This window comes from Pocillopora damicornis, chromosome 12 (genome assembly GCF_964200805.1).
Source record: "Pocillopora damicornis chromosome 12, jaPocDami1.2, whole genome shotgun sequence".
Taxonomy (NCBI): domain Eukaryota; kingdom Metazoa; phylum Cnidaria; class Anthozoa; order Scleractinia; family Pocilloporidae; genus Pocillopora; species Pocillopora damicornis.
In genome coordinates, this window is record NC_142681.1 from 15,954,423 (window position 1) to 15,967,266 (window position 12,844).

Sequence of the window (12,844 nt, forward strand, 5' to 3'; positions counted from 1 at the left end):
ATTTTTTTTTTTGTCGATGTGATTTTGAATGTGACATTTCCACATCAGCGTGTTCTTGAGCTTTTGTAAAGCCGGAAGTGATCCTTCTCTACTGGAGCAGATAACTTCAGACACGTATTTCTCCAGAAGTTCGTCAGGTATCCCCTTTCCCCTCTTTTAGTTGTATTTTTAAGCTCTGTACGATTTTTTTAAATGTGAAGTGCTTCGGACTTATTTTTAGGATGCGCAACGCTTCTCCTTTTGCGAATCCTATCTTAACGCCACTTAAAAAGTGTTTACGTGCCGGCACGACTCCTGCTAGGCGTTGAGCTAGTATAAACGAATCTCTCCGCAGTTACCCGTATATTAACAAAAACAAATATGGAAGGTATTCTTAATAACTAAACCTTACAAAAGGCTTGAAAACACAAAACATAAACCAGATTTTAGTGATTTGTTTAATACTTAAACTACTGTCTTAACTTTACTGAATTCGTTTTACTCAAAAGCCTTACGTAGGTCAACATTGTTTCGTGCTTACTATATCAGAATAAATTTTGCATGAAAAAAACATAAAAAAATGGTGAGTACATAACCAGTACCTCCTCCTGAGAATATCAGAAAAGAAAGCACCAAAAATTGGAATAAATCTCCCCTGACCTGGGATAGCTCTTTTTTTTTTTAATGTTGATGAAATACCGGATAGAGTATTTTCTCTACTTATTTCTATTTAATTTATCCATCTGAAAGTCTTTTAACTCTGTTCCCTTCGAGTACTTGTCATTATTTACTCTATCGGGGTCTTTTTTCCTGCAAGAAAAAATTTGAAATAACCCAATTTATTATTACCTCAATTAATATTTTGGATATAAAGCAAACACAATTACACCAAGCACGATATATAAAAATAATTGGCTATTACTTGTGTCTCATTGGTAGAGAGGCATCTGTGAGATTCTATAGTTTACACCAGAGAGCGGAGATAGTAACTCTTCAAAAAGGAAAAAAAAGTGTGCGTAAATATATATATATATATATATATATATATTTATATTTATGTACATATATATATATATATATTTATATTTATGTACATATATATATATATATATATTTATATTTATGTACATATATATATATATATATATATATTTATATTTATGTACATATATATATATAAATATATATATGTATATAGATAGATATTAAACTAGCCTTGATGTTCAAGGTAACAGAGGATCCCCATCCGGTCAACGACCAGTAAGTCATAACCATCCTCACATCTAATTTAACTTTAATTTATGAAATACCTGTTCTCACCGAGTCTTGCCGCTGGTTGTCAAACTCGAGTCTCACATCATCTCCAATCAGCGTAAACGAAGCCCACTCAGAGATTTTGTTCAAGGGTTTTTTTCTCATCCACATCATGGCCTGATGAAGGGATTCACTGGCACTTTCACCTTCAATGAGGCGTTCGTAGAACCGACTCATCAGCTGCTCTGTTGCTGAGTCTGGAATGGCCCACAGCGCAACCAACACCGAGCGAGCACCGGATCCTAAGAACGCACGGGCAATTCCTATAACTCCCTCGGCTCTTATCTCTCCACTTCCGCTGTGACAGCAGCTAAGTACCACCAGTTTAGCTCTGACTTTCACTCGTGAGACATCAGCCATCGTCAACATGTAAGCTTCCTTCGGTGGGATAGCGTTTTGACTGTTGGGAGTAGGAATGGGGGAGAGTGCAATTTCCCCTCTTTCTGCGTTACCATGGGCAGCAAAATGTATCAAGCTCACTGAACTTATCCGCTCAAGTACCGCCTGCTTCGTTGCTTTCTCTTCAACTAGAGGCGGAACACCCACCAGTCGTCCGACCATCTCCGCTTCCTTTCTTGCACCTGGCAATGGTTGCAGCCAATTAACCTTGGGATTGCCTATTACCAAGGCACCAGTGTTGCTGTGATAGTCCTCTGGACTATCTTGAATGTTCTTGAGTGTTGTCAACGAAGGAATGATACGGATCTTATGAGTCTCTGACAAGTATTCGGCTCCCTCCTTTTCACTCAGGGCAGCAAAGGGAACTTTGTACAACCTGCGGTCAGGAACAATAATGACTTCAGGCTCATCAAGCAAATCATAAACGGGGGCAATGAACATTTTGTAACACAAGTATAGACTTGAAATCACTTTCTCGTCCTCGTCCTCGTCCTCGTCCTCCTCCACGAGTCGCAATCTTGCTGAGCTCTTTTGCGCGGGGGAGAGAGGTTGCAATTTAATCGTATTTAAAGACCGATCTTCACAATCTTTAGTGGGCAAAATACCAAGACTCCGGAAATTATAATCCAAAAATTGACTCAAAGACAAATCTTTGGGTAACCCAGCCTGAACTAGATTCTCTTCTGGTGATACTCTTCTATAGTGAAGGACTCCACTTGTTTTCAAGATCCACAAATGCAGACGATTCTGAAAATAAGAAATGTACAGACAAGTACAGTTTCTTTTCTTTCTTAAAATGTCCTCAATGCCAAACCAAGATTGTGGATTAGCAGAGATGTGCGTTTCAACCGAGTACTTCTCTGCCATTAAGTCTGATAGGCCTCTAGCTCGACCCAACTCCTCAACATAAAGAGCATCCCGAGCATTTCCGGTGTCACAAAGCAAAGAACAAAGCAGCTTGTAGGGGAATATTCCTGTGTCCTCCAGAAATGATGTTTTGAACTGATCATTGGCGCCCAAGAAATATCTCAGCTCCTCATACTTTTCAATACACAGGTAAAGACACGACAGGGAGTCTTTGATTTTATCTTGACACAAATACAAAACGGCGTAACCTCGGAGGGTTTCAAACTCTCTTCTTCCATTTCCAATATCTCTTGATATGAATAAAGCTTTCTCTAAGCATACTTCCGAAGCTTCAAAATCACCAACAGTTCTAAACAAAATTCCAAGGTTTCCATGAACTGCTGCTTCCCCTTCCTTATCACCAATTTCAGTTCTGATGACAAGCTCTTTTTGGAGATACTCTTCAGCCTTGTCGTATTGGCCAACGGACCGAAACACATTACTTAGGTTTCCATAACTTGATGCTTCCCCTCGTCTGTCGCCAATTTCAGTTGTGATGACAAGCGCCTTTTGGAGATACTCTTCAGCCTTGTCGTATTGGCCAAGCGAATAAAACACAGTACCTAGGTTTCCATAACATGATGTTTCCCCTTGTCTGTCGCCAATTTCAGTTCTGATGACAAGCGCCTTTTGGAGATACTCCTCAGCCTTGTCGTATTGGCCAACGGACAGAAACACAGTACCTAGGTTTCCATAACATGATGCTTCCCCTCGTCTGTCGCCAATTTCAGTTGTGATGACAAGCGCTTTTTGGAGATACTCTTTAGCCTTGTCGTATTGGCCAAGCGACTCAAACACAGTACCTAGGTTTCCGTAGTCAACTGCCTCCCCTTGTCTGTCGCCAATTTCAGTTGTGATGACAAGCGCTTTTTGGAGATACTCTTCAGCCTTGTCGTATTGGCCAAGCGACTTAAACACAGTACTTAGGTTCCCATAACATGATGCTTCCCTTTCTCTGTCGCTAATTTCAGTTGTGATGACAAGCGCCTTTTGGAGATACTCTTCAGCCTTGTCGTATTGGCCAAGCGAATAAAACACAGTACCTAGGTTTCCATAACATGATGTTTCCCCTTGTCTGTCGCCAATTTCAGTTCTGATGACAAGCGCCTTTTGGAGATACTCTTCAGCCTTGTCGTATTGGCCAAGCGACTCAAACACAGTACCTAGGTTTCCATAACATGATGCTTCCCCTTCTCTGTCGCCAATTTCAGTTGTGATGACAAGCGCTTTTTGGAGATACTCTTCAGCCTTGTCGTATTGGCCAAGCGACGTAAACACAGTACCTAGGTTTCCGTAGTCAGCTGCCTCCCCTTGTCTGTCGCCAATTTCAGTTCTGATGATAAGCGCTTTTTGGAGATACTCTTCAGCCTTGTCGTATTGGCCAACGGACAGAAACACAGTACTTAGGTTCCCATAACATGATGCTTCCCCTTCTCTGTCGCTAATTTCAGTTGTGATGACAAGCGCTTTTTGGAGATACTCTTCAGCCTTGTCGTATTGGCCAAGCGACTTAAACACAGTACCTAGGTTTCCATAACATGATGCTTCCCCTTCTCTGTCGCCAATTTCAGTTGTGATGACAAGCGCCTTTTGGAGATACTCTTCAGCCTTGTCGTATTGGCCAAGCGACGTAAACACAGTACCTAAGTTTCCATAACATGATGCTTCCCCTCGTCTGTCGCCAATTTTGGTTGTTATGTCAAGGGCCCTCTCAAAATATTCCTTTGCTTTTAGGCTTTCGCCAAGTTTATAAAGCATAATTCCATACCCTCTGTATAAGTCAAACAGTTTCCTTCCGTATCTTTCCGCACTTATATAGTCAGAGATATGACGATAAGCGCTAAAAAGAATGGTATAGATGTCGCTGTAAAATTGTAGCAGTGCTGAATCAAATTGGTCTTTGCTGTTTTGATCGGTGCCATTTAGCAAAATCAAACATTCGCTGCATATGTCAATGGCTTTCTGAATGCGATCTGAGTTGAGCAAGAACAGGGCAACAAATAAGGCGAGGCTCATGAAAGGTGTCATGGCTTCTGCTGTTAGGTTTCCATTGCAATCCTCAACTGTTATCAGGGAAACATTATTTTTAGTAACACAATACTAAATGGTCGATAATCTTGATTAATAACGAGTCACTTCAAACAGGAACACACATGTTAAGTTACAAAAACGGGCTGGGTCGATTACACCCGGAAACTATTTGTAACAAGCTGAAAGTGTTAGAATTCACAATATCCACTGAAAAACAAAAAAAAAAACAAAACAAAAAAGTGAAGAAGTCGGTTGGTCACCTTTCATTTTCCTCAAGTTGGGATTTTTGCAGAACATTACATGACTTTAAAGTCATTGGACAAAGATAAAAAAACTGACAGACTTTATCTTAACTTTTGCAATGAGATCTTTCCACATGCATAGTTTCTATAAACAACGGGGTAAGTTTTTGAAGAAACTTTGGTGGGGTATTAAAAAATATTTAACTTTACCAACTGAGTTGACAATGTAAATTGGCCATGATAATGAATTTCAGCCGTCGTTTACTTCCGTTTGAAAAATGTCATTAACCAAGTTCACTGTGCATTTGTCATGGAAGAAGCAAGTCCCATACATGAAATTTCAATTCCAATATTGGAACTGACAGTCAGTGTTATCTGCGTAAGGCTCTCCAGAATTATTGGAGAAGAATTAGAAATGACAGCAGACCAAGTTTACTACTGAACTGACTCAGCTTCCGTGTTGAAGTACATCAACTTTGTTAACTCGCAGGTAAGCGAACCGTAGAAACTAGACTTTACTCACAGAGTCACTATCGTAAATAGTAGCGGAGCTCGCAGAGCGTAGCCCCAAAATTATGCAAAATAGTAGTAGCCCATCAAGCCGAAAAAATTTGGATGTACGACCGTTCGACCGTACGACCGTACAAGGTGCTTCTTTTAACATGCGTGGTCAACTGTACCGCGGGCACGCCAACGCCACGGCTTTGTCCAGTAGTTCAGTGGTCAGTGCACTGGGCTGCGAGTTGGGCGACCCGGGTTCTAGTCCTGGCCGGGGCAAGGCGTTGTGCCCTTGAAACGTGCGGGGAAAAAAAATACGAGCTCCGCTTTTAGGCTTGGCTAAATCTATATATTATACTTTGACCTAGGTTTTTTGGTTCCTTCATCTCGTCACGTGATGTAAAAGAAACATTTTGCCCTTAGGTTGAATCATATTCCTACCGATTTCTGTCTTTCATCTTTTTGTGAGTGAACGTTAAAAGCCAAAAATCTATTATGTACATCCTCGATGTTGGAGCAGTCTGAAGATTAGTGAAACGTCTTACAAACTTCAAAGAGAACTTTAAGATTATCCGCAAATGGGCTAAAAGGAATGACAATGGAATTAATTGTAGTTTTAAAACAGTTACAATTGGAATATAATAAATCAATGTTAAGAAAGCTCATACAGGTTATAAACAAATAGATACCAAATGATAATCGCATAAAAAAAAATAAATTACTAAGAGTTTTGGTTTTAATATTCAGTTTTTTCTACCTTTGTTCACATTTCACTCAGGTGATAGACAGTTGTGCCTGACTTAAACTACATTCATATTTGAAAATCAAAAAGTTTCATTGTTACCAAGAATTTGTCACAGGATTTGTGATCGAACTAGAACTTCTGGTCTTTCTAATCGTATAAGGAAACTAAAAAAGTTTCTCTTCCCAGTGTCTCAACTTTCTTAAGGCAGATAATTAGGAAACCGGAAACAGAAAGAAATGGGAAAAGAGAGTCCCTTCTTAATTGATAATGAAGCCCATTGATTCAATCAATGAAGAAGATTGAAGAATAAGAGGCTTGGTTATATCATGTATTGTGAGGTAAGGAAGCTACCTTTTCTCAAAGGAAACAAACTGCTGCCATGTGTCATAGCCTGACTCGCTGATTTGTTTTTGAGACAATTTTCGAGCGGCTGGAAAAAGGTTTCTGTGGTATATTCCAGTGGTATAGCATGCACGATCCTGGTGCCGCTTCTATCGTACCATGACAGGACGGAAAACGCATGCACTGTAAGTACCTTCCCGTTGTCCCATACAAAGCCTTAGAAAACTTTTCTGAGGCTTTGTATGGAACAACGGGAGGTACTTACAGTGCATGCATTATCCGTCCTGTCATGTTCCTACTATGGATCAGGAATTGCAGACCTATCACGGGGACAGCTGTCTGCTTGGTTGATTGGGACGCTCAATTAATGCGAGGTGTCACCGTGGGGATGGGAATAACAGCGATGGCAAAGTAAGCTTAAAACGGCAGAAATCGCCAGAAACTAATATGGACACACAAGATGTGTGTACTTTTATTGATTTTACGTGTTAAATGTTGATTTCTTGAAATATTTCTCGTGATAAATTGACCATATTTCACTCCCCATTCTATTCTTAATAAAGTGTTCAACGCTCATAACTTCGCTCATACCTTAACACATAAGTCACACAACCCGTGACGCTATCATGAATTAATCGTTTGCTTTTTCTCGAGACGTGAACTTGGACCAGTGAAGGACATTCTGCATCATGAATATATCTTTATATGGGATTGATTTTAGTTTTTGATCACGTGATTGTTGAAACCATCAGTTTTTCAAATTAAACAATGCCTAACAATATCTTAACTACTGAGGTTGAAATATATTGTATAAAAACCTTAACGGTTTGAAGAAAGAAATTTAACGGTGGAAATATAAAGCATCCGTTCAACGGTAAGATACGCTTATACTATGAATGCAATAACAGTGAATTTAAGAAAGTTTCACTCCTCTGAGAAAATTAAACCATGTCTCTTAGTGAGCGCGCAGCCTCACAACTTATCTTCCTGTGCGAGACTCTGGGGCTTAAACGGAAAAAAAAGAAACAGATTACGGCTTTAGAAAAATATGTACCGCAGAACCCGCCGTTAGTATCCAAAGGTTTAAATGAAGCGCTTGTGTACAAGTAGAAATATGGCATTTCGAATCTAGTGCGATCTCTGAATCATTCGTTCAACCCTCCTAAACAGATTCAAGTTGATAGCTGATGTAGAGTCATAGCCACTGGAAAACCACCTGATCAAGCACCACGGATTTCCTTCAGCGAGGGACAGTCCACAACATAAATAAAGGTCTGATTTTAGTTTTATGATCATCAATTTCTCAAATTGAACGATACTCAATAACATTAGTTAATGAGGATAAATTAAACGGTATAAAGCTACAGAGATTTGAGAAGACCGCTGGATAACGAATTTATTTCACTGTGGTGGCGATTCAATCGCGCCATCAATCTCATTCGTTATAGGAAATGTCAGGCTTTAGTGTTTACCCCTTTGAAAGGTTTGATTTTCATCACAAGATCGATCCTAAGTTTCTTTTTTAACGCTAAGCTATCTTTGCGTGATAATGGACTCATTGTCTTCGTGAACTTTTCATTTTCTAGCGGGTGTGATTTGCATGATCGAAGCCAAAAATACTAAAAAAACTTACTGACTGTATTTTGGTTTGGCACGTCACACTTTTCTTACTAATGATGGATTTGAGCATCCAAAAATGACACACCTTGCTTTGTTTATTCGAAAACGCCAGGCTTCAGTGTTCGTCCCTTTTAGTTCGTTAGGATTTGCATCACGAGATCGATAAGATTGAGCGTACAACTAAAGCTTCAGCCTTTAAACAGTAAGCTATCTGTGCGTAAAAACTGACCCATTGTATACGTCAACTATTCATTTTCTTGAGGGTGTGATTTGCATGATCGAAGACAAAAATAGCAACTGAGATAATTGATTAAAAAAAAAAAAAAAAAAAGGAAACGGACAGAGTGGATCGGTAATTTGCTTGAACATAACCACATCACTGGTCTTACCTTTGAAGGTGTTAATCCAATGACTGAAATATGGCAACAAGTAAATGAGGAGGTAGCTTGACTTTCAGTAATAATCAATAGTTATACTTAATAGTCCTTCATATTTCTTTTGAGAAGGGAAGAGAGGTGGGGGAAATGGACTGGACTACAGTTACGTTGTAGGATCCGCGCATCCGGAAGGGACTTTCCAGAAAACTCCCAATGGCAATAGTGCTTTTCAACCTTTTTGTTTCCTCTTTTCCTCAGACAATCGCAAGAAACTTGCAACTAGAGGGCACTAACACCGAGCGATCATTTGAATGATAAAAATTATATATGGTTTAGGTTCTTCCATGTCTTTTAAAAATAACAAACAATTGCCAGCTTGACAAGCTTGCTTCCCGTTTAATTTAGTATTGATGTCAACATTACCTGATTTCTCGAAATGCGGACAAATTTCGTTTTCGGGGTGATGGCTTTTACGGCTAACGGTTAAAAGTTTGGCCATTTTACGAGTAACGGTTAACATCATTCCATGAGTTGTTACCAGAAATGTTTAACAACTCGTTCCATAAATTTTTACCAGAAAAGTGTTTAACTGCTAATTTTTTTGGCCGTTTTACGCCTCACGGTTAATCTTATTAATTTTTATTATTACTAACACTGTTACTGCCAATTTGTGATCAGGAAAAATGAAAACTGTGATTAAAAGTATTTAACAAAATTACTGATCTGAACTGATCAATTATCAAATACGATCGAGAAAAAGATCAAAATATGATGTTTTTTTTTTCCTGAAGTGATTCATTATGTACGAGACGTGAACTAGTGATTCTCATTTCACGAAGTGTTAGTACAAATCATAAATATATCTCTAATCTTGCAGAAGACAGTGCGAGTTAAACTCCCCAGTTTTCATGCGACTTTCGAAAATTCAAAACGGAATTCGAATACTAATGGCGAATTAATGAGAGGAGGATCTGGAGGGCGAATCAACATTTACTCCGAAGATTTAAGTGTTCCATCTCAAACGAATGAATTTCGGTTTCGTACGTCACACTTTATAACCACTGATGGATTGAATATATGTATAAAATAACTTATTTCATTCTTTTTTCACAGGAAACGTCAGGCTTCTGTGTCTATCCAAAGCTTCTTTCTTTAAACGGTAAGCTTGCTGTGAGCGATAATAAACTTTTCATAAACTGATATGGAAAACCGATCAGCAGTTTACTCCGCAGTGAATCTAGTTCGGTTTTGCACGTCACACTTTTACTACTTCAAATCGACCATATTTGGTTCCACATACAATTCTATAGGACGTGTTCATTTCTTGTGAGTGACTACCGAGTCACACAACGCGTGACGCTTTCATGAATTGATCGTTTGTTTTTTCTCTAGATGTGAGCTTGGGCCGCCTCTGCTGACATCAGTAAAGGACATTCTGCATTATAAATATGTCTTGATATAGGATTGATTTTAGTTTTTGATCACGTGATTGTGGAAACCATCAGTTTCTCGAACTAAACGATACAGAACAATCGCAGTTATAATGAGGTTGAAATATATTGTATAAAACCTTAACGGTTTTAAGAAAGCCATTTAACGGTAGAGATATGAAGCACCCGATCAACGGAAAAGTACGCCTATACTATGTATGCAGTAACATTGAATTTAAGAAAGTCTTAGTTTCTATCAAGAGATTAAAACATTTCTCTTCGTGAGCGCGCAGCGTCATGACTTATCTTCTTACTCGAGACTCTGGCGCTTAGACAGAGAAAAAAACGGATTACGGCGTTTAGAAAAATATGTACTGTAGAATTTGCCGCTAGACAAAAAAAAAAACAAACGAAAAAAAGATTTGTGCTCGTATGCCCGTCTATCGTGTCCTATTTAGGTCGAAATTTTCAACAGTTAGTGGTCATATGATAAAATGTTTATTGACTGAGTTTTGTTGGGCCGGACGGGAAAATATTAGGCTCTCGGTCACGAAGCAAGGACCTCGCTACGCTCCTACCTCTCAATCAACAAGTACACAGTATTTGGGTTTGTATGTCACACTTTTATCCCTAATGATTTAATTGAACATGAAAATTGAGAAGTGTTATTCTATTTTTCATGGGGAACGACAAGCTTAAGTGTTGATTCTTTTAAAGCTTTCATTTACATCACAAGATTGATCACAGTACAACCTAAGTTTCTTTCTTTAAACGGTAACCTATCTTTGCGTGACAATCGACTTAGGCCTAGTTCAAACGTCGATCTTTACATGTACCGAACCTAACGTTTCTATTAAGTACATGTAAAGATCGACGTTTGAATCAATTAGGATCGGCAGATTTGTATAGACGTTTAAATCAACTGCCGCTCTTAATTATTCGAGTCGACCCAAATTGCAATTAGGTTCGGTACATGTAAAGATCGACGTTTGAACTAGGCCTTATTGTCTTCGTGAACTTTTAATTTTCTAGCGGGTGTGATTTGCATGATCGAAGCTAGAATTGCTAAAAAAACTGAGTGACTGTATTTCGGTTCACACTTTTCTGACTAATGACGGATTTCAGCGTCCAAAAATGAAACATCTTCCTCTTTTTATAACATGTTCAACTCTCGTAACTTAGCACCGAGTCACAGAACGCGTGATGCTTTCATGAATTAATCGTTTGCGTTTCCTCGAAATGTGAGTTTGGGCCGCCACTGCTGACATCGGTGAAAGACATTCTGCATTATAACTATGCCTTAATATAGGATTGAATTTAGTTTTTGATCACGTGATTGTGGAAACCATCAGTTTCTCAAACTAAACAATGCCGAACAATCTTAGTTATAATGAGGTTGAAATATATTGTATGAAACCATAACGGTTTGAAGAAAGCGATTTTACGGTGAGGATATGAAGCATCCGTTCAACGCAAAAGTACGCTTATACTCTGTATGCAATAACAGTGAATTTAAGAAAGTTTTAGTTTCTCTGAGAAAATTAAAACATCTCTCTTCATGAGTGCGCAGCGTCATGACTTATCTTATGCGAGACTGGCGCTTAAACAGACAGAAAAAAGAAAGGGATTACGGCGTTTAGAAACATATGTACCGTAGAACCTGCCGCTAGTATCTAAAACCTTAAGCGAATAGTATCTCGACCATGAAACATTTGTGTACAAGTAGAAAACGGAGATTCAATTGGAGTCTACCGCAATCTTGGAATCGATCGTTAAACCCTCCTAAAAAGTGTCAAGTTAATAGCTAGTGGAGATCGTAGCCACCGGAAAACCACGTAATGAAGCACTACGGATTTCCTATATCAACGTGGGACAGTCCAGTTTTATGATCATCAATTTCTCAAATTGTACAATACTCAATAACCTTATTTTAGTTAATGAGGATAAATTATACGGTATAAAGCCACAGAGATTTGAAAAAGTTGCCGTAAAACCAATTTATTTCGCCGTGGTGACGATTCAATCGCGCCATCAACCGCTTTAACGAAGGGCTAACACTCGAAACGTGACGTATCGCAAACATAAAGATCAAAAAAGTAGGTACTGGGCTTTGCCATAAGTGCCTTACCTCTCTACAGTTACTAAATAACTAAAGCTGATAAAAACCGAGTGACTAGGAAAGATTTTCAATCGCACTTACCAAGATGTTGACAGTGTGGCTGATGCTTTGAAAATGAAACAACAAAAATAATGAATTACTTTTCCCAACCTTCCTAACTTCCGCTCTCAGAGTGTTTTAGGTATCCAGATCACGTGTGTTTAGGTTATTCCCTCCCCCCCCCCCTCTGGGCTTATCGAAATAAAGGGAAAAGTTTTAAATTGCATACTTCTTGTGTGCCCGTATGCCCGTCTATCGCGTTCCATTTAGGTTGAAATTTTTTAACAGTTAGTGGTCATATGATAAAATGTTTATTGACAGAATTTGGTGGGGCCAGTGGGGAAAATATTAAGCTCAGGGTCATGAAGAAAGGACCTCGCTGCGCCCCTACCACTCCATCAATAAGTACACAGTATTTTGGTTTCGCACGTCACACTTTTATCACTCATGATGTAATTGAACATGAAAAATGAAAAGTGTTATTCTTTTTCAACAGGAAATGTCAGGTTTCAGTGTTTACCCTTTGAAAGGTTTGATTTTCATCACAAGATCGACCACAGTACAGTCTATTTTTTTTAACGCTAAGCTATCTTTGCGTGATAATGGACTCATTGTCTTCGTGAACTTTTCATTTTCTAGCAGGTGTGATTTGCATGATCAAAGCCAAAACTACTAAAAAAGCCAAGTGACTGTAATTCGGTTTTGCACGTCACACTTTTGTAACTAGTGATGGTTATAAAATAATCGAGATAGTTCGCACGCTCTCATAGGTCAACTGGTTAGTTTAGATGAGAGTATGTAAA

The 12,844-nt window shown here is 38.8% G+C and overlaps 2 protein-coding genes across 4 annotated transcripts; both read right to left on the reverse strand.

Annotated features, from left to right (window-relative positions):
• Positions 1–465: 465 nt before the first annotated feature.
• Positions 466–2,931, reverse strand: LOC149036714 (tetratricopeptide repeat protein 28-like). 3 transcript variants are annotated; one of them, XM_089189618.1, is made up of 2 exons: positions 1,290–2,931; positions 466–789 (listed from the first exon to the last, which is right to left on the reverse strand). In XM_089189618.1, exons 1-2 carry the CDS (start codon positions 2,557–2,559, stop codon positions 767–769), a joined length of 1,293 nt encoding a protein of 430 aa, XP_089045744.1. In that variant the 5' UTR covers positions 2,560–2,931; the 3' UTR covers positions 466–766. The 3 variants fall into 3 exon arrangements, with proteins under 3 accessions (XP_089045744.1, XP_089045745.1, XP_089045743.1); XM_089189619.1 differs by having other exon boundaries at positions 1,300–2,819; XM_089189617.1 differs by lacking the exon at positions 466–789 and adding an exon at positions 894–970 and having other exon boundaries at positions 1,290–2,819.
• LOC149036715 (uncharacterized) lies at positions 2,819–4,987 on the reverse strand. The gene is made up of 2 exons (XM_089188614.1): positions 3,359–4,987; positions 2,819–2,888 (listed from the first exon to the last, which is right to left on the reverse strand). Exons 1-2 carry the CDS (start codon positions 4,624–4,626, stop codon positions 2,819–2,821), a joined length of 1,338 nt encoding a protein of 445 aa, XP_089044740.1. The 5' UTR covers positions 4,627–4,987.
• Between the last annotated feature and the right edge of the window lie 7,857 nt (positions 4,988–12,844).

What these genes read in the sequence shown, in the direction of transcription:
- LOC149036715 (XM_089188614.1), bottom strand. Translation starts at nt 4,626, where the DNA reads ATGACACCTTTCATGAGCCTCGCCTTATTTGTTGCCCTGTTCTTGCTC. An exon ending in CAATACGACAAGGCTAAAGA is followed by an intron (nt 2,889 to 3,358) that starts GTATCTCCAAAA and finishes GTGATTTTGAAG; the next exon opens with CTTCGGAAGTATGCTTAGAG.
- LOC149036714 (XM_089189617.1), bottom strand. Translation starts at nt 2,559, where the DNA reads ATGGCAGAGAAGTACTCGGTTGAAACGCACATCTCTGCTAATCCACAA. An exon ending in GCAAGACTCGGTGAGAACAG is followed by an intron (nt 971 to 1,289) that starts GTATTTCATAAA and finishes TCCTTTTTGAAG; the next exon opens with AGTTACTATCTCCGCTCTCT.